This window comes from Girardinichthys multiradiatus, chromosome 23 (assembly GCF_021462225.1).
Source record: "Girardinichthys multiradiatus isolate DD_20200921_A chromosome 23, DD_fGirMul_XY1, whole genome shotgun sequence".
NCBI classification, from domain to species: domain Eukaryota; kingdom Metazoa; phylum Chordata; class Actinopteri; order Cyprinodontiformes; family Goodeidae; genus Girardinichthys; species Girardinichthys multiradiatus.
The window spans coordinates 41855433-41881735 of record NC_061815.1 but is presented as its reverse complement, the minus strand read 5'-3'; the positions used below and the strand labels follow the sequence as shown (position 1 = coordinate 41881735).

Below are 26303 nucleotides of genomic sequence, written 5' to 3'. Positions count from 1 at the left end.
CTAAAGTCCCTCAGTCTCTCTCGGTAATGTAATGAGCAACTGGGTCCCCATAATAAACTGCAAGATAGCAAGAGAGCAGAATGGCTGACAATCCATTTAATCAAAGACGATCAGTGAAGGGTAACCCCATCCGTTAGTGTTAACCCTTAAAGTCCAGAGAGGATGCGAGAGGCAGCAGATTCCAGGGAAAACCAAAGAGAGACAAAGGAAGAGAGGAACATGGAGACATTAAAAGGTAGAAGGAGGGAGCGGAGAGCGAGGAGGAGAGTTCATAAGGTTGATTTATAGCTGTGATGCACTTGGGAGCGTTTAAGTGCTGTCCATATTTTCCATCTGATAAGAAGATTGAAATTATTCAGCAGAGCCCCTATCTCACTATTGGCGGATCTGGATGTGTCTACTCAACTTCACACTGCACTCCGAACATGTCTGTGCATATTTTAAAATTCATATTTATCCTCCACAGCAGGAGAGGTTTAAACAGACTGTGTAAAGGCAGCTTTCTGTTTAAAGTTGTGTTAAGATAAAGAAGTATTCTACAAGATAAGGCTGCAACAAAAACAACCGGTTACACAATAAACAAATAAAAGAAAATATAAGTTGGAATTCACTCTCAACAGTCTACCTTGTCAACTTATTAAGTGTCCACAACTGAACCTTTGGTGCTAATGTACGTCCCATAACGTTTTGATTATTACTTGATGAGAAATATTGCACTAGCTTGCCTGTGTCTACCATTTCATGGCAAAACTGTGTTACTTAAGGGAAATAAAGACACTTATTGTGGTACCAAACGTTAAAGAAAGAAAGAATAAGCTGATATGGCTGTTTTAATACTTTATCTAGTGCTTTCTATTCCATCATCCAAAACCTGATTTATTTTGTTTCGTGGTCATAATTATTTTCATGTCAGAGTTTAGAAATTAAATGAGTTCCCACTAGCCATTAACTCATCAAAAGCTAAAATAAAAAATGCTGGTATTATCATTTAAAATAGGGTTATTAGAACAATAGTGTAAATCCTTTCATGTTTTACTTTATTTAAAATGATTTTAAATATGTGTAGATTATTACATGTTTTCTGTGTGATAAAATGATTTTAAAAAATAATATAAAAATAAAATAGGCTAAATAATGTTTATTTATATAGCACCTTTTAGGATAACAAATCCTAAGGTGCTTCTGAGGCAAAGAAAATAAAAGACACAAAATATATCAAAATGAAATAAAATACACTGCGCAATTCAAATACAATCAAGTAAAATACATTATATGATTATTGAGAATAATTACTTGGTATGCATCCAATAAAAAAGAAGAGTGGAGCCGATAACTGAAATCAGCTGCAAAGGCTCTATAAGAAAGCTTTATGCTATAATTCACTTTTATTTTTATTTGAAAAAAAAAAAAAAGCTTGTGTTTAGGAAACACCTTGAAGGAATGTGCACGCTGTTGATAGATTTTGTACTTCAGCTCAAGTAGATGTCAAAGGATGTAGAAGTGATGCACAAGAAAATGGATTACGTCTCTGATCCGTTCAGGTGTTAACATCTTTTTTTACAGCCCAAACGTATAGTCAGCCACAGAACAAAAGCTCCCTGCAATGCAGCAGAAACTGTAATTAGTATTTCAAACAGGGGTTTCTATGTGTGTGTGTGTGTGTGTGTGTGTGTGTGTGTGTGTGTGTGTGTTGGGGATAATAGCAGGAAGGTGTTGGGAGGTGCATGAGGAGATAGAAATAAATAAAAAGAAAATGATCTCTAGCAGATTGAAGGAGGGAGATGGATACAGGGGAAAAGGCTCCCTTTCTCAGTTTCACAATAGACTGCAGCTAATAAATCTGAGGAAAACGACACCTTAATTCCCTCCTAATGCTTGATTAGGAAGCAGTGAGCTTAGCACACACTCAACACTGCACGCTAACTCACACAAACACAAAAAGCGAACGGCCACAGAGGAGCAGCCTGACCACAGAGTACCAGCCCTGAAAAGAGATGCCAGAGATGCAGAAGAGCAACAAAATGGGAGTAAACTGTTTTGGAAGAATTTATGTCACTGACGCAGTGAAAGGAAACAAAGGAACGATGAAGGTTTTAGGTGGGTTTTGGCTACACACATTATTCAAGCTCTCTGCTCTGTTACAGTGACAGCAAAAACCTCACGTCAACAAAATACTTGTTGAATGTATTATCGACCAACCTCCTACCAATGAGCTGCTTCCCACTGCCCTCTGCTCTGTATGTTCTTTACCAAGCTATTGCTACATTGAAGAAAAACACGACAAGTTTTCAACCAAGAGCTCAGGTTTTACCCTTGTAGCTCTGTGTAAAATTGTCATTGTGGGAGAAGAAAATCAAAGATGCCGATGTTAAAGAAACACTTGAAACCTTAAAGCCATGAGGGAGACACTAAAACAGTTACCTACATAAATCTGATTATTAAATTGTTGAGTCTGGTATTTCCTGTCTTCGTTTTAACACTACATCATAGATTCCCAATGAGGTTTTAGTCAGATCAGGCTGCTGGCCAATCAAACGCGGTGATGGTCATTATTGGTACTTGTAGCAGTGCAGGCCGGTGCCAAGTCCTGCTGGAAAATGAAATCAGGATCTCCATAAAGCTTGTCAGCAGAGGGAAGCATGAAATGCTCTAAAACCTCCTGGTAGTTGACTATGCTGAAAGTGATAAAACACAGTGGAGAAACACCAGCAGATGACATGGTTCCCCAAATCATCACTTAATGTTGAAGCATCACACTGGACTGCATGCAACATGGATTCTGTGCCTCTCTGCTGTTCCTTCAAACCCTGGGACCCTGGCTTTCAAATAAAAACAAGACAATGTTCTTCTGAAAAAAAAGACTTTAGTTGAGTGAGCAACAGTTCAATCCATTTTCTCACACAAGACAGCTCTAACGTTGTTTGTGGTTCAGAAGTGGCTTAACACAGGGAATGTTACAGTTGTAGCCCATGTCCTGGGTGTCTGTATGTGGTTGCTTTTGAAGCTCTGACTCCAGCTGGAGTCCATACCTGAGTGTTAGTCTCCCACAAACTCTTAAGGGGCTTTGCTTCACAATCCTCTCAAGTCTCAGACCTTTTCCTTCCACACAACTTTCCAGAGAGCTTCTTTTAAACGGGGGTTTCTGTGTGGAAGGACAACTATAACAACTTTATAGTTCTGTGGAAGGACAAGTATAAAGTCTGCATGCTTCTCCATGAATGTGTAGTCCATGACATAACATTACTGTATAAAATGATATTTTTACTATTTTTTTGGTCTTTTTGAACAGAATAACAAAAATAAACTTTATAATGATATTCTAATGTATTGAGATGCACCTATACAAGTGGTTTTGTTTGCATCTAATGCATTCAAGATGGAAATTTAAGTGTTAAATCAGCCTTTATTTCCTTATGTTGTTCTTCAAAGCAGACAAACTTCCCTGGAAACTTTAAAGCTTTCTTCAATAACTTTCAAGAATTTCAGAGGGTTTTTAAAACAAAACAAAGCAATGAAGTCCAATGAATACGTTTGACAGACCATGAGATATTAATCCATGTCTGCTGTTAGAAAAGCAAAACATTCAAAAGTACATTCAATTTATTTGTATCTTTTCTGTTGTTCTATGTGCATTTCATGTTTTTACAAGACATTTAATTCAATTCAGTAAAACTTTATTTTTCCACAAGTGGCAGTTTAAATGCACATACATAAACACAATCACTGAAAACACAACAGTTAACATGCATTCAGAAAAGGAATTTTAAAAAGCATGAAATGAAACAGTTCAGTCTGTTTGGACCTGAACCAATGTCTCTCCACCACACCAATGAGATCTCCTTTTTGTGTCCTTGTTCCGCAGCCAGCTTTTAAACATAGTTATCTGTGTATCTGATGGATTTTCTCAGTGTCAGACTCATGGGCTGGACTGGACAGATGGGTTTTAGCCACATCTCATGAAGAGAGAAACAGAGCGTGGCGCTGCCCCCCAGTCTGTCCCTATCAATTGCTCCATCCTCCTTTTATTCATCTCCATTACAGAATTTTACTGCTCTATTCTCACTCTTTTTTTGCAAACAAGATCAAATTCGGTATTTTAATTTTTCCTTTATTTTTGCATACTTGTCTTGTAATCCTTCTCATCATTTCAGCTTAATTTTATCCTAGTCTTTATACATTTATTTTTTACATCTTTTTTGTCTTTTTGAATTGTTATTTTATGAATTTTCCCTCTCTTTATTCTGAAAGAATGTTAAAAAACCGTCTTGGTTATTTTCACTATAATGTAAAATGGTTTTCAACAGATTTGTGCCTTTCATAAATGAATATGAAAAGGAGGATGTAGATATTTAAACAGAACCATCATTAGCTTTGTGTCTCACTTACCTGTGTTGTAGTGCTTGGTGCAGTAACGCAGATCCTTCTCCTCTTTGAGTATAAACTGAGGTAACGTCAGGCCGTCGGCCACCTGCACGGCTCCCTTCTCGTCCCACTCGAAGATTAGGTCGTTCATGGTGTAGCCGACTGTAGAAGAAAGAAGAGGGATAGAATGTCTTCACCACCCTGTAGATTATTTTATAAGGACAAGGATGATGCTGTTTCTGCACCTGGTGAGCCACAGTGAGAGGTTTATCTCCTGTAGTCATAATCAATATAAACAATAAAATTGTTTTTTTCTGTGTTCACTACCAAAAGAACAGTCCACATCTTTTCACCAATTATCCATCACAATCTTAACAAGGGATGTTGAAAAGAAACAGTTTCACAGCACAAGCAAATTTTTTTCACACTCACTACTAATAGTGATCACTGATCTCCAAGTGGACCAAATACTGCTCAAATTGGACCATTCCTTCTTTGCAGCCCTTTGATTATCTTTAAGGTAAGGTGTTTTATTTATTTATTTTTATTTTATTTTTTTATGTGTCATGTCCAGCAGAGCAGTACTCAGAATTGTCGTCTGAGTGCCAAGAAGAATCCCAACAGATTTACTTTCACAAGTGGAGCATATATATATATATATATATATATATACATTTAAAAAATGTATTAGAAACTGTTTTGGGGTTATTTCAATTGCAATGGACACGTAGACGGAAACGAAAAGGGGAAAGGGGAAATAAAAGGAGCAAGACAGAGAGAGAGGTTGGGCAGAAAGGAGAGAAGGAGAAAAGAATAGAGGATCTACGCAGGAGCAGATCCAGCCATGGACCCAGAGACCCGAGAGAGCAGAGGCCCGACAGAGCCCAGGGGTCCAGACCCCAGCAAGCAGCCATCGGGAGTGAGCCGGCACACACCAAAGCACCCAGCCCTGGACACTGAAAACCACCAATACAACAGCGGGCAGAGACACCAACCATCGGCAGAGTCTATGGCGGGGAGGAGATAGGCCCCACATTTGACTCACTCACACCCACACACCCAACGTAAAGACACGCAACAATAGACCTCGTACACTCACTCAAATTTCCCACACACACTGTACTCCCAGATCTAGGTACTGATACCCCAGCAGGGCAACCAGACCCAGGAAACAGGCAGGCCGCCCCAGCACCAGCCCAGACTAGTGTCGGCACAGCCCGAACCTGAAAAGGTGTTTTAGATGTGTCCCAGTGAGTGAAGGGTTCTGGGCGAGGTTTTGGCTGCAGACTGACCTCTCTCAGTTTCCATGTTGTGGTTGATCAGTGTAGATTCACTGAGCTCTCAGAGATGTATTGACAGCCTCAGTCCGTTTAGAAAATAAAAAAGGCTGCAGAGAATTCTACACCACATCTATCAACCTGTCATCACAGTGCTTGACTGACTGATGCCCCTGCTTCACTGCATGTGAATACTCACAGCTCTCCAGCTGCATGATGCAGGTCTGGACATCCATGGGGAAGTTCTTCAAATCCATCGGACAGGCAAGGATCAGAGTTATTCTGCACACAGAAACAAACAAATACAGTTTAAGTGAGAACAGTTATCTGATTTATTCGTTTTCCTCAACCTGTCAGGGAAATTGTCATTATTTCTTTTTTGCAGACATTTGGATAAGTTACCCAGAGCTCAGTTTAAAATAAACAATTAAAGGGTTCTTAGGAATCAGAACATGAACTGTAGGTTCTAGGAAAGCTTAAAAAGGTAATCTGTAAAAACAAAAAGGAGGAAAAAGGTAATGAACATCTGAAAAAGTATATATAAGTATATAAAAATCTGTGTTAAATTACTTTGGTGTTTGAGTTTATTAATAAAAGTAGAACATCTGGTAATTGGGAAAAGAACCAGGAAACAAATGTTCTTTCATACTTAATTACACCTGGAAATTATTTTCAAAACCTAATTGGAACTTTGTTCAACATAACAAACTAGTCAACAGGAATAATTTAACCCAGAAAAAAACCCACTCTCCAGGTCCACTTCTATGTCTGCAGAGAGTTGGCCATCATTAGGCTGTCATAGCTTGGAGAAGCTGAGTCGACTCCTCGTTTTCAGTCCTTTTGTTCCTCTCCGACTGGACACCCGCTGCGATAACACTCCCATCCCGTCCGGCTGATGTACCAGATAAACTCTGCCGCGTCTGCACATCCTTATAAATCCTTGACAAGATGCTGAGCATGTTATGCTCACATGATGTAGCAAGCACAGATGTCCCACTTTCTAGAGAAGTTTACCTCAGTGGTTTCCTATCTTCTGCATTGCAACACATAAACCCCTAATGTTGACAGAGTATGTGCCCTTTTTTATCTACCACAGCTTGTAACGCAATAGACCTCTGATCCTGTGGGTCCTCTCTTTGGTAGCATCACAATTGTTGGAAAACAGATGTATTTATTCAGGTTTTTATAGTCAAGTTGGCCTTGTTTGCAGCTAAAAGAAGCGCTGCTCATAAATCCAAACGTTTGAACCTTTAACTGAAATCATCAATCATATAAGTTATGTTTACATAAAAATTTATTATCGGTCAAGTGAATACGATATGCTAGGCTTACGTGTGGAAAAAAAGGAGACAAGGGTAAGAATGATTTTCAGAACAAGCGATGGGATGACTCAATGTTTAGACTTTCATTTTTGGAAGATGGATTGGTCCTGGTTTTATTCCTTCTGCTGTTTAAGAGACGACCGGCAAAGGAATAGAGGTGGCCAGTGGAGCAGACGGGCGGATGAGAAGGGTTTTATTGTGGAAAATAATTTCCTGCTTTCTCTGGCAGAGGTCAGTTTGTCATTTGGAAAAAGAAATGCCGTTTTGCACAAGTTAAGCTGCAGGCAAACAGCTGACAGACGGTGAGAAAGAATTTACATTTAAGCTACTTTATTTCATGGCATGAATCAAATTGGTTTTCAGCTTGTAAGGAATGAAATGTCTGGAATGGAATAGCCAAAGCAGGTCTGATAGACTTTCCTACATTACTGCCTGCTTATAGAGAAAATATTGGGTAAACTTGGGGCCTTTTAGTCCAAAATAGACAATCCATTTGATTTCAGAACTCATATACCTGAAATTTTCCCTTCTGCTATAACACCCAACTTGCACAAATTGAACAACATATCAGCTGAGCACCTGTTCCTAAACCTGGTTGTCCAATCTCAGAGGGTTCACTTTCATCTCAGCGGAGAATGCGGCATCAATGCAGACTTCTCTAGAGCGATAAACATCAAAAACAGGGTAAACAACATTCACATCACCCCCGTTGTCTCTCTTCCCCCCAGGATGGTTTAATATCCCTAGCTGTCTTCGACCTCTGAGATGGAGCTGATGAACAGAGAGGCTCATTTTGACGATTTCAAGTTTAAAAATGAGAGGCGCAGAGCAGGAGCGCCAGGTGCGTCTGAGCTCTGACGACATTTATAAAGGACCAATCTTCCTGCTGCTCCTCCTGGACAGGAAGGTGAAAGCCGAGGTTGATAACGGATCCGAGACACCGCTGGAATACTAACAGGACTGAGTAGATTACCACGGCTGCTGCTGTGCTTTTTCTTCCGCCCCAAGCAGCTGCAGTAAAAGCAACAAGGAGGCTGGAAGGTTTGTTGGCTGAAGGAGGCTGTAACTCTGAAAGGTTGTACAGGACGCCATGCACAGAAAACAGGAGAGGGAGGAAGAAACCAAGAAAGAAAAATGTTCCAGAAAAACAATCTCTTCCTGGAGATCAAATCATTTTTAAATCACTCTTGATTAAATTATTAAAAGGTAATTAGATTCCTTGCTTTCCTTTAAAGCTCTTTGTTAATTTTGAAACCTACAAAAATGAAAATCCTGATGTTTTTAAAACGATAAAAACAAACTTACTTCAACAGTAGGAGTATTAAATATTTTACATTTATAATAACCATTCTCATCCTGCTGAAACATTTACCAAATTTAAATTTCTCTAATTTAAATGCAAATAGGCCACAGTTAATGAAGCAAAACAGACGAAACAAAGAAGACTTGGGAATAAAACTGATTTGGCAGAAAAAGTGGAAAACTGAACATTAGGAGCCAAAGACCCACAGAGATCAGGTTTGGAAAAAAGAAAGCAAAACTAAACAGTAATGTAGTAATACTGAATAGTAATATGTGTGAAAATATTTATAAAGCGGAAACAAATCCAATAAACAGGCAAAAACAAACTTCTATTAAACATCTACATGGTTTTTGTAAGCCTAACTTGTAATATAACTCCTTCTTTGAGGATTTTAAGAAAGTCACAAAACATAACATCAATCAGTTTTTATATGTAAAACAAAATACGTATTTGCTGAAAGGAAAACTGAACAAATGCCAGGAATCCTGGAAAGCTGAGTTCATCTCCAAACAGGACCAAATTGTTTTTTATTTTGCAGATGGCAAACGTTCACCTTTACACTCAGTAATTTGTTTTAACCCATAAAAACCTCACACATAATTTTAAATAAAATTAAAATAGTACTATAAAATCTGTATATTCTTAGCTGAGCTGATAAAAATCAGCAACTTGCAAGCATCATGTTTAAATCTGCTTTCAGCTTCACTTTTATTCTACCCATTTTAAAACAAAAGAAATAAAAATGTGATCAATAAAAATCTAATTAGCACTAGTAGAAAGTCCTCGTTAAGTCCTGCGTTTTAACATTACATATAGTTAAATGCATAGCAATACATTCCATTATTATTTTCACAACTGCCTGATTTTATAAACACAGTTTCCAGCTCAGTTTAAAAACACTGTCAGGTGTTTTGGTGCCGCCAGGTCATTAATCAACCCAGCTTTGAACAAGGTATTTAACTCCTATTTTGAGCATTTAGAACATCTCAAGTACATCGTGTCATGTAAGGAGTGTTTAAAAACACAGAATGCTGTTGAAACAGCATTTATAAATTAACACTAGAGTCATTATGACTCTCTATGTGTTTTCAGCTTTGTGTAACTCTCCTAAATTGAAGTCCCCGTACGTCTCAATGAATTACTTTTTATAAAATGTCCATCTTACATCTCTTCACTTATGGGATATTTATAACTGAAAATGTCAGAGTTAAGATCAAGTGTACCCAGAACCACCGAGACTATAGAAGCAATAAAAAATGCTCACGCACAGTTGTCCCGTTATGTTGCTATGGCAACTGGGTTGTAGAACATACATTTTGGAGAAATCATGACTGACCAAATGTTGGTTTATTAACTGAATAACAGACGATTGTCAAAGAAGTGCCAATATAACATAGTTTTCATTGGCTTGATAGGATTACTTATAATAACCTCCTGATCATAAGTAGTTTACAGGAGTCGGCCGTAAACTACAGGCTGCAGTTTGACAGTTGGAGATTCTGCAAGGATAAATAAGAGTGAAAGAACAAACACAATTGAGTTTTGGCACCGCTCCAGAACATGACTGCACAACGTTGAATTGGGGACAATAAAGTTGTTTTGCCTGCAGACATTTAAAGTGAACCGGGTCAGTGATCAATATTAGACAAAAACAAGACCAAGATAACCTTGAAAATATGATGGAGTAATATTTCAGCATCACCAGCCTTTTTAGATATTGCCGCAGAGAAACGCATGATTCCCCCACTGTGGCTTCATGCCTTTTATGACTCAGTGTAATTTCATTTATGAGTTCCATAGATAATTACACACTGAATATGTCCTCAGCTGTCTATTGCAAGCCGTTTTGGACAGGGGAAGGGTGCTGTGTGCTGTGATAGTAGGTTTACCAGAACTGGTAAAACTCTTCAGAATCAAAAGCACCTTATTTAAATGTCATGCTTACCATTGTTAAAGCACATCTGACCAGGAGCCATAATGACTCTATCTTGCAGTTTTGGAATCTTGGTGGTTCTAATGTTAAGAGAAATATCAATAGATTTTTGTGTAAACTGTCTGTGCACTGTGATCCTCTACAGTCGAGTCATTGACCAGCTGTGGCAGCTTGTCCTGCAGGCTTTAGGTGTGCTGGTGCACAAAATGCACAATTAAAATTCCATGATATAACTGTAAGGAGGAAATGTTGGTGGGCTTTAACAGTTGAAACACCAAGCATTGTCCTCCACTCACCGTATGCTGTAGAGCACATTGCCATTTTTAGAGATGCGCAAGAGCTTGTTGTCCGTAGTGACCTCGTGAAAGTTGGCCCCCTTCTCGTTGGCGAAGAACAAGTCAGGTTTCCAGATGGAGTCCAACATGGACGGGTCGAGATCCAGCGAGTCATCAGGGTACTCACTGTAAGCAAGCCTGGGGTCGTTCCACTGCTGCCTCAGGAAAATATTCACTCTGTAGTCCTGCATGCATAAGGAAAAGATGGTGCACATGCTTAAAGGGAGGGATGAAAAATTATTTATGGGTAAGAGCTGTAAATTATTATAAACAGAGGTGACATCGGGATCCCAGAAATAGTTTGACCACAGAGAGAGATGAGACCATTCATTCACATACCCACCCCCAGGTTTATGTTAGAATAATCACTCTAATGAGCTTACATGTTTGTGAACTTTGAAGGGCTGCAGTACCCTGATAAAACTAGCAGCAAAACTCAAAGAATGTGCAAAGATTTGAATGCAGTATGTTCTTGCTGTAAGGCTACATCATTATCCACTTTACAAGGTATTGTAATTGGGTTAAGCGCAACCATGTGCAGAGGCTATAGTCCTCGGTGCAGCTATCCCAGGTTCGAGTCCCAGACCTGGCGACCTTTGCTGAAGGTCTCCCCCCCTCTCTTTGCTCCTCTTTCCTACTACCTATCTATTGAAAAATAAAGGCCTCTAGTGCTGCAAAAAAATACATTAAAAAATCAATTTAGGGATGGTGAGTTTCATATGGTTTATTATAAACTGGAAAAAGAGATATTACCATAAGAAGAATTAGTTGTTCTGTGATGACAAAATCAGATGATTATTCTAAATCCCCAAAGCTGATAGTATGATTGCATTTTGCTGTTTAATCAAATTTTCATGTTTTTTGAGTTTAAATTATATGTTATTTTATTCATTGGAATACCTTTGGAACTATCATGTGGTGATTTTATTCTTTATGTGCTTTCACGTTTTGAAGTTTGGTCATTTAAAACTAGGATCTGCAAAACAATGTATTTCTTTGACCAATACAGCTAAAAATGTCTCATTTGTAACTGAACCGCAATGATAAAGAAAAAATCGGATGAGAGGCATGAATGAAACAACATGATATCCTCCCCTCTGCTACAAAAGCAGCATTCTCTGAAGAAACCGATTTGGCAGAAAAATTTAATTAAGACAAAACAGCAAAAGTTATAAACCATATATCCTTGAAAAGAAGGTTGTAAATGCATCCACAGGGAGACGTTCCGTTTACAACAAAAATAGAGACTGATGTGGGAAAGGATGGGGAAAAAACAGCTTCTAATAGGTCATTGCATGACTCAAGATGCCACAGCTCCACATGGAATATGGCATCACCAGACACCAACAGTTAGAGCAACAGAGTGATGGGCAGGATTTCATGGCTGAATGAGCAGGTACTCACGGCTGTTCATCCACATGTGTTTGATATTTTACTGATTATGGAGATGTACTATTTTGGGCTGCAACAGAAATATAGTCATATCAGAATATCTCATCTCATTACCTTTTTAAAACTTATGTACCTACTGCTTTCCTCTGGATTTTAGGAAACAAACAAAAAGGAAAATTGTGCATCTCCGCTTTGGTTAGAAACCAATAATTGGGGGTAGAACCACAGATAAGGTGGCAACCAGAAACAGTATTTACCCCCCTTGGAGTTTTTCATGTTTTGTTGCCTCACCACCTGGAATAAAATGGATTATTTGAAGCCATTGATATATATTACTGGATTGGACATTACGCATTAGCCGCTATAGATAGTGACAAAACCATGCTGTGCTGATGTGGGACGAGCAAGCATCTGTCACAAAAATGATCATGGCGCTCTTATTTCTTATGCGATTTTTATAAAATACAGCTCAAATTAAAGCTGAGAAAATTGATGATGTTATGATATATAAAAATATGTACTCTCAGTATATATAAATCTATAAGCAGTGTGGGAACTGTGCAGGTATACCTACTGAGGTATAAAGATCGCCATGATGTCAATTGATTTTTAACAGCTCAAGCTGCATGGCTGTGATTATTGTATCAGAGTTTGTTGGTTTCTGGCCTTGATGCTGGAATTTCTAAACTCTAAAAGAGGGTAGATGTGGAGGGGACTGACCATCGGAGCACCGGGACATTTCCTGCTGGCGTGGGCTGCTCAGCTATCGGTGATGGGCAGGACCAAAGGCTGGGTTCGGGTCACGCTTGATTTTTTCAAATAAACAGTCCATGCCGTTCATGCAGCTCACTCAGTTATCTGCCTCACAGAGGCTCCCAGACTGAGGACAGACACCCCCTCACCCCCTCCTTTCTTTTTCTGAGGCTGTCTGTCACAGCAGTGTAGAGACGCACACAGAGACACCCACAGAGAGAGCCAAAGAGGAAAGAAGAAGCAAAGAGGGAGAGGATAAAAAATAAGAAAGCCCTGGCAGCCGATGCAGCAAAGTGCTGTAAATTTAAATTTGTTCGTAAAGGAGCAGGTAAGACATAAACACTAGTGGCAGCTAGCATAGCCTATCCAGGACAATTAGCTTAATGAGGAGAGTAGCTCCACTTTGAGGAACCTAAAGGGGCCAAGCAAACCTAATAAGTTGGGTTAAAGAACATTAATATTCTTTTTTTGTAATATTCTTTGTAAAAAATAACTTTTTACAAAGAATATTGCAAATTTTAGAATATGGTTAACGAACAGAATATGGTGCTAAAATGTCCAGGATTTCAGATTCTCTGTACTGTTAATAAACTGCACTAATAAATTACTGTATATAAATATTGAAATACTCGTTTTATATTATTTTATAGAATCCTAATTTAACCAGATAAAATGTTTTGTTTTAGTATTTTAAGCACTACTATTTTTTCTTGGCATACCTGTTTACATTGCTTATTTTTTCTAGAACTTTGAAGATGTATATTTTATTGTGAAGCAAACAAAAAATAGGACAAAATAACAGAAAACAAGCATGCATACCTGTTCACCCTCCTACAGTCAGTACTTTGTACAGGCCCTTTTTGCAGCAATTAGAGCTGCAAGTCCCTTTGGATAACTCTCTGAGCTTGCCACATCTTGCCACTGGGATTTTTGCCCATTCCTCAAGGCAAAACTGCTCCAGCTCCTTCATGTTGGATGGGTTTCACTTGTGAACAACAATCTTCAAGTATAACCACAGATTCTCAACAGGATTGAGGTCTGGACTTTGACTAGGTCATTTCAACACGTTAAAATGTTTTCCCTTAACCCACTTAATTATTACTTTAAGCAGTATGCTTCGGGTCATTGTCCTGCTGATTTCCTGGTCTCACATCACACCATTTTGAAAATTCACATACATCAGGAGCTGGCTCCTGTTTGGGATCCTTTTATTTTTCCTGCTTCTGTCGTTTTTCAAACCGCATGTGATTGGTCGATATGTGTGTCAGGTGGAGGGTTGGCAGTTATACACATTGGCTGTCTATTTGGCAATGGGTGTGGCCAGCGCTGCAAAACCATGTGTGAGGCTGCTGTTACAATAATCAAGTCTGTTCAGTGTTGCTGCATAGGACAATATTCAGTGTTAATATGATAGTGAATTGGTGGATTCATGGTTTATAAAGCACTGGATTCATATTGTATGTGAGATTTTGTTAATAATGGGACTTCTTGCTCTTTGAAGTGATAAGAAATATTTAAGCTCTGTTCACTTAAAGCAGCTGTTGAAATGATTCATTTTTTTTAGAAAATGTACAAGTTTCAAAGAACAACCCATTTTGTTCCTAAAATAGTGTTACATTTATTAACTTTGGGAAACCTGGCATGTGTGGGTGAAATTCACAAAAAAGTTTAATGATCTGTAAAAAGTAAGATTAATATTTTTATTTAAAAGGTTCAAAATATAACCAAGGTATGTTCATGCAAATCTTTCTTTATGTATATAATTTCATAAAATTAAGTATGAATATCAAAATATAAATATCAAATACCAAATGAAAAAGTATGCATTAGTAGCATTTTAGTGCTGTCTGTAATATAGAAACGAAATAAAGAGCAAAAACAAAATAGTAGAGGAAAAAGTGCACCTAAGAGGCTTTGGCAGCGACCGAAATGACCAAATACAGTATTTAATATAACAGTCAAGGCAACACACCAATAGTAAAAAACACTTAACTAAACATTATCTAAAAAACAAATAGCCATGAAAAAAGGCAATATCTTGCTTTGAGGTTCCTTCTGTTTTACCTTGTAATCATTTGGCAAATTTGTGTTGTGATGAGTTTCATCCTCCAGGTCGCATAGTGACACACATGTGTCTGCCGCCATGAAAACAGACAGTGAGCAGCGAGCAATACGCATGCGCTGTGTGTGCTCATACCACCACACTTATCTATTTCCCTATTTAGTCCCCTAAGTAATAAATATATAGTTAAATTTTAAATTAAATTGAAAAATGTAGCCCGTGCAGCGCACGCAGGGCATTATAAGCAAGCAAAGTATTAATGAACAATAGACAGCTCTCACTGACAGACACTTGAGTCCTATTGTTCAAGGTATAGAGCCATTCAAAAGAATCGGATCATTCGTGAATATCTCCTGGTGTCTTTGCTCTCTGTGCTTGACCTCAGGTAAGTGGCTACAAATGGATGGATTGATATATTTTCCTGTATGCAGTAATCCTTACCACATTAAGCCTTTGATCAATGAACCAGCTGTTATTTCATGTTATTTTTATTACCCCAACAGTCGATTAAAGATTTGTTTGGAAGGTTAGAGCCAGTACAGGAGTAGGATTGGACATTTATAATGTCTGCAGTAAAGTACCTCGATATCCTTTATGAGATAATTTCAGTTGCTGCCTCAGTTGACATAAGGTAAAGGTTTTTAGTTTGTTTTTTATTTCCTTTCTTTGACTCTTTGTTATGTATGTGTGCAGGCTGGTCGATCTAGCTATAAGATATTAGCTGCTGTCCCCTCAGAGTTTTATTGTATAACCCTCCATTCTTCCTTCTCTGTTTCACAACAACAGTCCAGCTCTCTTCTGTGTGGAATTGGCATTCAGTGTGCCCCTCGATCTACATAATTGTCAATTATTCTCGGAATATGAAGCCTGGCTGCTTTGGCTGTCATTAAGCTGTGTGGTGTAGCAGAAAAAAAGCATTGCAGTGACTAGGTATGGCCATGCCAGCAGCCCCAGCAGGTGGCATTTCGAGAAGCAATCACCCGCTCAGCCGAACATGTGTGCACTGCAACAGCTTCTGCCAGACTCCCTCTCTGTTTATCACTATTTATTACTCCAAATATCTCACATGAAACAAATGAGCTCGACCTTTTCTGAATGAGTCACCTTTTTTCTGCTTGAGCAAGTGACAAATAACCTAAGTCTGCAGAGATGAGGAGTGTGTGCTGATGGAGAAAAAAACGAAGAACTATGGGCTTATTCCAACACCATCAGTCACTAAAATGCCTGCAGTTTGATTTCAGCTTAGACAAACAGCTGAGTTAAAATGGCTGCGATCGAGTCACTCAGAATAATAAAAAAAATCTTTTTAGTCTTTATGGAAACTGTAGAAAAATACAGGGCCTTTCAAAAGGTTTCATACCTCTTGAGCCTTTAAATTTAAATCAAATTGAAAAATGTAGCTCTTGCAGAGCACGCAGGGCATTATAAGCAAGCAAAGTATTTAAAAACCAAGGACAGCTCTCACTGACTGATACTTGAGTCCTATTGTTCAAGGTATAGAGCCATTCAAAAGAATCGGATCATTCGTGAATATCTCCTGGTGTCTTTGCTCTCTGTGCTTGACCTCAAGTAAGTGGCTACAAATGGATGGATTGATATATTTTCCTGTATGCAGTAATCCTTACCACATTAAGCCTTTGATCAATGAACCAGCTGTTATTTCATGTTATTTTTATTACCCCAACAGTCGATTAAAGATTTGTTTGGAAGGTTAGAGCCAGTATAGGAGTAGGATTGGACATTTATAATGTCTGCAGTAAAGTACCTCGATATCCTTTATGAGATCATTTTAGTTGCTGCCTCAGTTGACATAAGGTAAAGGCCTTGAAACCTTCACATTTGATCATATTAAAACCATCAACTTCAATATATTTTATTGGGATTTCTTTGTATATGTTAGATTATAACAAAGTAGAAGGGAAAGTGTATGTAGTTTTTTTTATATTTTACAAATAAAGATCTGACAGTTGTGCTGTCCATTGTTGAAAGAATGAAATGAGGTCCCATTTCCAGTTTGGCACAAACCATGTAGGGGACACAGCAAACATGTAGAAGAAAATGCTGGTCAGATGAGACCAAGACTGAATATTTTGACCCACATGAAATATTCTTTTTATGGCAGAAAACTAACACTGTACATCACCCTGTAAACATCCTTCCCAAAGCCAAACATGTGGTAGCAGTGTCATGCTATGGGGATGCTTTCCTTTTGTTGGGACAGTCGCAAAGATAGATGGAGCTAAATACAAGGCAAAGCTCCAAAAGACTGGAGACTTGGGAGAAAGTTCACGTTCCAAAAGGACAACAGTAAACATGTAGCCAAAAGCTACAATGAAATGGTTTGATTAAAAGCTTAACAATATGCTACATTGCTTAGAAATATGGAGAAAAATGTTAGTTGCTTGATGTGCAATGCTAGTAGATATTAAACCCAAAAGATGAGTTGCTGTAATAGATTCTAAAGGTGATTCTACATATTATAAATCGGGGGCTCAATACAAATACACATCACACTTTTTAGATTTTAATGTGTAAAAACTAAATTGTAAAACCATAAATTGTTTTCCTTCCACTTCACAATTGTGCACTACATGGTGTTCACCTATCGCATAAACTCTTAGTAAAATACATTGAAGTTTAATGAATATTTTTGTCAAGCACCGAAGCACATGAAACGGCTGTAAATATGTGGATCCCACCATTAAATCACTTCAAACATTTTTTACTGTTGTACTTTTTCATCCTTTGAAGACTCTAGTTTCATTTACTGGTCAACACAGGCCACATTGCACATGTTCAGCTCTGTATGGACCCTCATTGATCAGAGGCCTGCCATGTCTACAGATGGATGAACAGTAAACACATTGGCCAGAAGTCAGGAAATGAGCGGCTCTCCACTCCAAAATTCAAATGAGCAAAACGTAATTTGGTATTCTAATGAGGGGAAAGTAATATTAGTGAAAAATTGCTGATTTCATACTGGAGTTTAGCATTCGACAGAGCAGATGACTCATTTGAGTAATCATGTTATTAAAATTGTTATTGACATTGAGGCAAAATCTGTAATAAACCCTTCCTTCTAAGGATGTGACATAAGGCCACTGGACTGTTAAAAACCACAGCAAAATTATCCCCCCTTGGCATGCTCCTACGAAGCCATTAGCAGAAGAACTGCTGTACTTACACAATACCAAACTCATTTCAGCATGTATTAAACTCAGGCAGTAAACCACGCATGAAGGACTACAATCCTTCTCCTCTTCTTCTTTGTGTGATTCCTTCAGCAACAACAACAGCTGCAGAAAAAATCTGCAGCCATATCCTAATTCCACGCCTGTCATAACATCCTGCCCGCTTCCTGAAGTCTACTCAGGTAGGAAGAGGAGGATACGGAGCTTTGCACATTATGGTAGCACATCTGCTCAGCTATGACAGTGAGGCAGAAATATGACTTTTTTTACTGTCTGGCCTCAGTTTGCCGGCGGCACGGTGGGGTGTCAAGTAAATTTACGGAGAGATCCAGAGAGCAAACTTTTCTCTGGATCATAATGGAGTTTTAATAAATGAGAGGCCTGATCCTTCAGTAAACAGTGACACAGTTAACCTGAACCTAACGTGGTTTGTTTTTGGATTTAAAAGGTTTTACGATCTTCACAGCAGGTCTTTTTGAACTTGGACTTTTTATTTTGTAAGATGCTTTTTTTTAAATATTATTAAACACTTTTTTTTTTAGCTCTACCCCAGTCTCTCATTTGTCTGCATTTAGATCCTCCACAACCTCCACATGTTTTGTGACAACTTGCTTGGAATAATTCCTAAAACTGCAACCCTTATTTCACCTTAAAGACAAGTACGGTATTTTCAAATCTTTTGAGGCTGATATTTAATGAAATACTGAGATTCTTTAAGTTAGAGGATTTTTTTAAAACATTGCTCAATTTATTTATATTATTGTTAAATGTCTTTTAAAGTTTGAACTTTAAACATATCTTATTTTGTCCAATCAAACATTTCCAAAATGTAAAAATTTGCCCTTAAATGAAATTTAATGCTATTTATTTAATAACCCCCGGCCGAGGGTTTTTCTGCATGGAGTTTGCATGTTCTCCCCTTGCATGCGTGGATTCTCACCGGGTACTCCGGCTTCCTCCCACAGTCCGAAAACATACCTGTTAGGTAAATTGATCTCTCTAAATTGCCCATAGGTGTGTGAATGAGTGTGTGCATGGTTGTTTGTGTGTTGCCCTGCAGTGGACTCGCTACCTGTCCAGGATATACCCCGCCTCCCGCCAATAGACTGCTAGAGATAGGCACCAGCTTCCCCACGACCCACTATGGAATATGTGGGTATAGAAGATGACTAACTGACTGAAATTTAAAAGGACAAATGCTTTTGCTTAATTCAAACAAATGTTGGGTTAAAATGATTTGCCAACCTTTGCATTCTATTTTGCCAGAAAATGTTCACAGTATTGCAGCTCTTCCATAATTTTTTGTATTGCTATGTGCAAAGTCCAATTAATGTTGTAGTTTTTGTTGTAAATTAAGCACACAGGGATATTAGATGTTTTTCACATAATTATGATTAAAGTTGGACGAAATATAATTATTTCTATAGAAATAACAAACCCTGGGATGTGAATGGAGAGAAGAAAGGGAGGAAATGAGAGAAGCAGAAGAGGCGGTTGAAGTAAGATGAAAAGGTGAGGAAGCAGTAGGAGTGCTGAAGCAGGAATGAAGCCGTGCACTGCCGGTACTTCAACAAGGGCTGCACCATTCTACTGGATCCATCGATCACTGTTCTTCACTGGCAGCACTGCTGTGTGTGTGTCCTTTGTCTTTATGAGGACCAATATTAAGAGGATGTTTTTAACACAGCAGTTTATTTTTAGGCTGGCCTTGACTTTCAGGCCAGGCTCATGTTTGGGCTGGGCATTTAGAAAGATGAACAAAGGTGATTAGTTGTTGTCACTGTATTTAAAATCTGTTAGAAACATCCTCATTGCATCGAGACCTAAACTTTAGGTACTTGCTCACTCAGTCTTCAGTTCACTTTGGATGTTTTTATTTGAATAATATATTTTTCTAATTGACAGTGTTGATCTAGTGAACGTTTTAGGGCTCACAGACAGACAGACAGACAGACAGACAGACAGACAGATTGTGTATAATTTTAGAACATTTAGAAGACTTTAATAGAATTTTAACCCTCATTTCTTGATAGAGGGCTGCTAACCTTCAGTCCAAAGACCAGATCTGAAGCTATGCTTATAGAGTAAATATGGTAAAAGAGCTGCTTGGTCAATTTACATCATGAGCTGTGTATCAAAAGCATTCTCTCACATGAAGTCACTTCTGCTTATGCTTGTTCCTCCATTGTGTGACCCTTCACCTCTGATGTGCCAGTTTTTCTATATAGCAAAGAACTGCTTGAATGCATTATTTAATAATACATAATATTCCAGGTGATATACATTAAAACTTTGGGTATTTCCTAATCTATATTGTCCTAACAATTTTCAACAATTTCATGTTTTGCGAATATGCAACTATTTCATGGCAATAGATTGTGTTGTTATGAACTGAATTGACCTGAACTCAATAGTTACAGAATTAGATTCAACATACCTGCATATGAATTGGACCTGTTTGTATAGTGCCTTGAGATGACATTTGTTGTAATGTGGTGCTATATAAATAAACTGAATTACAATGAATAAAAGTTTAATGAAATAATTTCAACATCTCTGTGCATTTACGCATTGTTAATCCAACCTGACACTGCTAAAACCCACAATTTATGTGCATAAAGAAGGAGTTGTCACGACCTCAGAATCCCTGCCGAGGGTTTATTCAGCTGAAAGATTTACTGCTTTCATCGGAAAAATGAAGACATTTCTTGGGGTTCAGATGGGTGACAGTGGCTTGTTTTTGCAAACCAACACACACAGAATATCTGCTCTGAGCCTTGTTGCTCAGTGAACATTGATGCTTCTGTTATATTTATACTAATGGATTTCCTGTGTAATGAACTGGTGTAAATTTTCCCTTCATTGCTTGTAAAAAGACACGCCAGCTCTGCAGTCGCTGTGTTGTTATGCTAATGGTGGCGGCAGTGATGCACTTGTTCAAATGAAATGAAATGTGGGCTCAGTGAGGCGGGGAAACATCCAAACACTGAGAGGTCAGAAGGCTTTTAATTTCCTAAAATGATAAGAAATACATCTTTGAATGCATTGAATATCAACACAGGCTTCATTTTAATTACTTAATTTTTTAAGTGAAAATTACCAAAGCTGAGATGAATCTCCGGTGAGATGTGACTGTCTCCATTATGGGCCTAAGCATCCAAACACACTGATGCCTGTGACAAGTTTAAAAATTTTTACTTTAAGGTTGTGTTGCTTTGTGGAAGTGATAATAAATAAGCTTACCATTGTTGTTTCAGCAATGGATCCAAAACTGTTGATAAAAATGTTGCAGGTTACATTGACAGGAGGACCTGCAGAAATGACAGAGTGGAAAAGAAAATGAGAAGTTAATAGTTGTTCTATGATTATAGTTATAATGTTATAAGAGTTAGTAAAAGCAACAATTTCTTTTCAGATAAAAAAAAAATGAAGATTTATTCACATTAGTTATTTGTTGTGTACAAGAGTTCATTGAGGGAAAAATGTTATTAATATGGCTTTACTTTGGACTCTTTCATTTATACTGATGTTTTTTTTTCAATGAGAAAAGAAAACTTGACTAGTTCAGCACAGGGTCACTGTTCATTCTTCTGCCACGTCTTCTAATCTACTGCATTTCCTAAATTAACTGGTGCTGAAAATGTTTTTTAGAGCATAAGTATTTAGTATGACTGAAATCTGAAATCTCTGGTGCTGCAGCCATTTTTAAATGGTAAATGGCCTGCACTTGTATAGCACTTTAAGAAGTCCCCAGAAACCCCAATGCCCTTTACACTACAATCAGTGATCCACCCATTTATACACACACTCGCACACTGACAGTGGTAGACTACATTGTAGCCACAGCTGCCCTGGGGCAGACTAACAGAAGTGAGGCTGCCATACAATCGGTATACCGAGCCCTCTGACCACCATCAGCAGGTAAGGCGGGTGAAGTATCTTGCCCAAGAACACAACGACTGAGACAGACAGAGCAGGGCTTCAAACACAGAACGAAGCACTACCACTGTTGCCACCGTTACAAATATAACACAGACGCTGTTATATGTTCCTCTTGTTGTCTGGTGTGCAAACAATCTCAGCAAAAACATGTTTAGAAGAAACATTAACCCAAAAAAAAAAACAAAAAAAAAAACAAGAGGTAGACATGTTAGAAATAAGAGAAACTGGAAGCGTGACTGCAGAGAATGACAGTCACACATTTCTTCTAGATCATAAGGCATGACAACTTGATCAACTGTCTTCAAAGTGATGAAAGTGATTGTGCATTTTGTAATTTGAACTCAGAAGTCAGGGTTAATCAGTTTCAAGTCTGGAAAAATTGCAATATTTCCTGAACTTAGAAAGTTCTGTCATTCTTTATTTTGGTAGATTACTCAAAAAAAAAACAACCTCTCTCAGCGAACATATTGCTGCAGCTCATTGCATTCATCTCATCCGTTCATATTTTTTCTATACCCGCTTCTTCCGTACAGGGTCACAGGGGAGCTGGTGCCTATCTCCAGCGGTCTACGGGCGAGAAGCAGGGTACCCTGGACAGGTCGCCAGTCCATCACAGGGCAACACAGAGACACACAGGTCAAACAATCATGCATACCTAAGGGCAATTGAGAGAGACCAAACAGTCATGTTTTTGGACTGTAGTTGGAAGCTGGAATACCAACATTTATATATTATTATAATTTATGCAACAGTTAATGGTAGTAATGGAGACTAAATGAACTCAAGATGCCACTCTATACTGTAATTCTCAAACTGTAAAGATCTTTTAAAACCTATCTGAGCAACCCAATTAGATAAACTTTGGTCCTTGTCCAGTCAACTATAGATATAGGCTAGTTTAGGCAAGTAAAAAATAGAAAAAAATAAGCAAGCTGCATGTGCTTGAACAAAAATGGATTGTTAATGTCAGAGGTCAGAGCAGAAGGGTCAGAGCAGAAGAGTCAGACTGGTTCAAAATGATAGAAAGGCAACAATAGCTCAAACCACTCGCTACAACCCAGGTCTACCGAAAACCATCTGTGAACACAAAACAACGTGCAAATGGGCTACAGCCGCTAAAGACAACACTGGGTGCCACTTAAGGGTGAGATTGAAGCCATAATTCAAACAGGTTCACCAAAAAGTTGGACGAAAAGAGACTTGACAAAACATTCCCTGGTCCAATGAGTTTTAATGTCAACTGTAATATTAAGATGACAGAGTCAGAATGTGGCATAGAGAGCATTGATCCATTCTGCCTTGTATCAGTAGTTCAGGCTGGTGTAGTGGTGTAATGGTCAGGGCTTTGGACTCCTAACTACCAGCTGAGCAATGTTGATTGGATACTTCCAGCAGAACTATATACCACGTCACAACACTCAAATCATCTCTAACTGGTTTCTTGAACATTGTGATGAGTTCCTTATGCTGCAATGGCCTCCACAGGCACCAAATCTCAGCTCTCCTTTGGGATGTGTTGAAACAGGAACTCATGATGCGCAGCTTACCAATCTACAGCAACTATGTGATGCTAAGATGTTATTATCGACCAAAAATCTCCGAGGAACATTTCCAACACCTTGTTGAAATGCAAAAAGATGTGCAACCTCGTACTAGCAAAGTGTACCTAATAAAGTGGCTTGTAAGTGTAAATCTGCATTTTGTTGTTAATTGTGTCCATTTAGTTTAACTTTTGACATTATTCTATAAATCACTGTGGATTTCACAGATTTTTGTGTGACTGAACAATATGTAAATTAAGTAACATAAAAATTACTTAGGGATATTTGAAATGTATAATAAAAAATACATCAACTAATTTTCTATAGGTTTTTAATCATTCTCATTATTGCACTTTTGGCATCTGGTGTTCAGCTTGGGAAAATGTCTCTTCAAGTGAAAAGTTCCTGTGTGATCATAAACGGAAGCAGCCTCAATGATAAAAGCAGAATCCTGTTGACAACAGACTGCGGGAAGTAAACAAAGCTAAAGTAGCTGTCTGGCATTGTAAGAAACGATTCAAATAATGGTTGAATGAACAAGACAAAAACACCAAAACAACTTGACAACATCAGAACGTTTGCCAGTTGAGAGCTGGGGAACTTGTACACACCTCAGTACCAGGGAAACTAATGGCAACAAAATGTGAGACTACAATTGCTCAAATATAGCATTGGTTCAAAAAGTATTCAGTTATCTTATCATCATCTCTCAGGGATAAAATGTGGTGCTGTAGGTTATTTTCAGAAGAGCGAGGTGAGGTGACAGTAAATCAGCACACTTCACTGAATCACCGCATTTCCAGGTTGTACAAACACAAACAGGATTACTAGGTGGACCAGAGTTGCAGAGAGGAACATGGAGGTTTACTTAACAAAAAAATAATCTTTTACTCTTAATACCAAGCTTCAGACAGCAAGACTGATACCCCTCATTTCTGTATTCTTGAACATAATAGCAATTAGGCTATCTTATTAGAAAGGCTGGGGAAAAAAAAGCTTTAAGAAAAGAAAGCTTTAAGAAAGTAGTGAAATCTAACTGTTCAACAATGTGTCAGTGGGTGAAGGTCGCGATAAAACATCCAGGTATTAGTTTGTGATGTAACCCTAACCCTAACCCTGTAGGAACCAAAGTGGGGTGCTGTTTGCTTCATTACAAAATGAATACTATTGGTATTAATCTTAGGGGTCTTTCTGTTGCTGTACATGTACCGTACTGTACCCTCTAATCTCTGATTTTATTTCCAGAAGCAGCACCCTTTCTTAATGCACCAAAAATATGAATATAAGTCTTATCGGGGACTAAAGGTTAGCTGAAGTTGTGACTTTTTTTTACATTGTGGTAGCAGGAAAAAGTTCCTTGATGATAATCAGCTATACTTATTATTAGGACTGAGGATTGCAGTTCACCGAACAATAAGAATGTTGTTAATAGATCCTACAGAACATGATGTGCTCTTAACATTGAAGATCTTATCAGACATTACTCTGTATTAAGTCCACACCATAATCACATCTCCACACTATTTATTTTTACCAGTCTCATCTAAAACACATCTACATTTAGACATCTCATAGGTGCTTGGACATCTAGGGACAATTTAGACATTATTTAGAGATATTTTGAACTAAAGACAGAGGTTGTTGTCTCTTGATCTAAGAAGCTTAAGACATTATTCCTCAACAATGGTTCTCAGGGCCCACTGTCCTGCATACTTTAGATGTTTTAGATGCTGGAACACGGACACATTTAAAACATGCAGAACACCGGACCAGGATATGAGAGTGAAGAGCTGTGTAACAAGATCACACCACTCTAGCAGAACTCTACTGTCACAGATATTGAGGGCTCTACATTGTGTGTAAGTTGCCAGTGCTGCCAACATGAAGAACCAACCAACACAGCTTCATTACAGACATGTTGTGCATGCTCAAAATCCTCAGTAAACTCTCACCCTCCATCTGTTGTGTGAAACGCAGAGCCAACTGTGGTCCTAATACACCCACAAATATCTTAACAAGACCCTGCAAAGCGCATCTAAGTTCTGGATGATTTTTCAACATGATAGTAATGTCTTTATCCAGGGTGAAGGCACCCTTATGAACACAGTTACTCCAAATGGCAATACCTTGGATTTAAATTGGATCTTCTGTTTTGTATACCATCCTTGGATTGCTGTTGTTGTCAGCTAAGACTGTAAAGATAGTGTGAATTCAGTTTGTGAACTTTATCAAATGGAATCGATTCCAGACTCTTCTGCAGAAATCAACAAAACAAACATTGTGTAGAGTGCTAAGTTATTGAATAATTATAAATGATTTTTGTCTTGTTTTTTTTAAAGGATAAATGGTTTAATTTTTTATCACTAACAGCCAGTATTTGCTGCTGATTGTACTTTTTACCAAATGGGAATCGGAGGGTTTCTCTGCTGTCCTTCTGTTTGTTCTATGCTATTCCCATTTCCTAATCCACAGGCATTCGATCGACAGTGATTTTGTCTTCTAACTTTAGAAAAGGCAACAAATACGCTGCAAACACAATCAACAGAAATGTATAGGTGCAAATTTCTCCATGTAAAACTCAAAATTAAGAGAAATCCATTGCAGTTAGTTACTTTAAAAGTGAAGACATTTACAGAAGTCAGACTTAACAGTTTAATTTTGCGACTGCAGCTCTAATGTGCATATCTGTTTGACACAGCTTTTCAGATTGTTTTATAGTGGCTCCTGTGAGTTCTAAACACTGATAATTGGGTGTCATTTGAGTTATTTTTCTCTTAAAAAGTGTGATCTGCTTAGCTGGGAACAAACAATTCCAGCTGGCATCTGGTCAAATTGTAGCTGCCATGTGTACTTAGTACTGAGTAGCTGTCTAAGAGCAACTATGTTTAAA

The 26303-nt window shown here is 38.2% G+C and overlaps 1 protein-coding gene across 5 annotated transcripts in view; it reads right to left on the bottom strand.

The window, feature by feature from the left end:
* Positions 1-26303, bottom strand: part of glra1 (glycine receptor, alpha 1) — a 172013-nt gene that overhangs the window by 37795 nt on the left and 107915 nt on the right. For all 5 annotated transcript variants that reach the window (XM_047353665.1, XM_047353667.1, XM_047353666.1 and 2 more), the window contains 4 exons: positions 21174-21241; positions 10494-10717; positions 5839-5921; positions 4387-4524 (listed from right to left, as the gene is read on the bottom strand). In XM_047353665.1, the coding sequence (XP_047209621.1) occupies positions 4387-4524; positions 5839-5921; positions 10494-10717; positions 21174-21241 (513 nt within the window). The remainder of the gene's footprint in view (positions 1-4386; positions 4525-5838; positions 5922-10493; positions 10718-21173; positions 21242-26303) is intronic.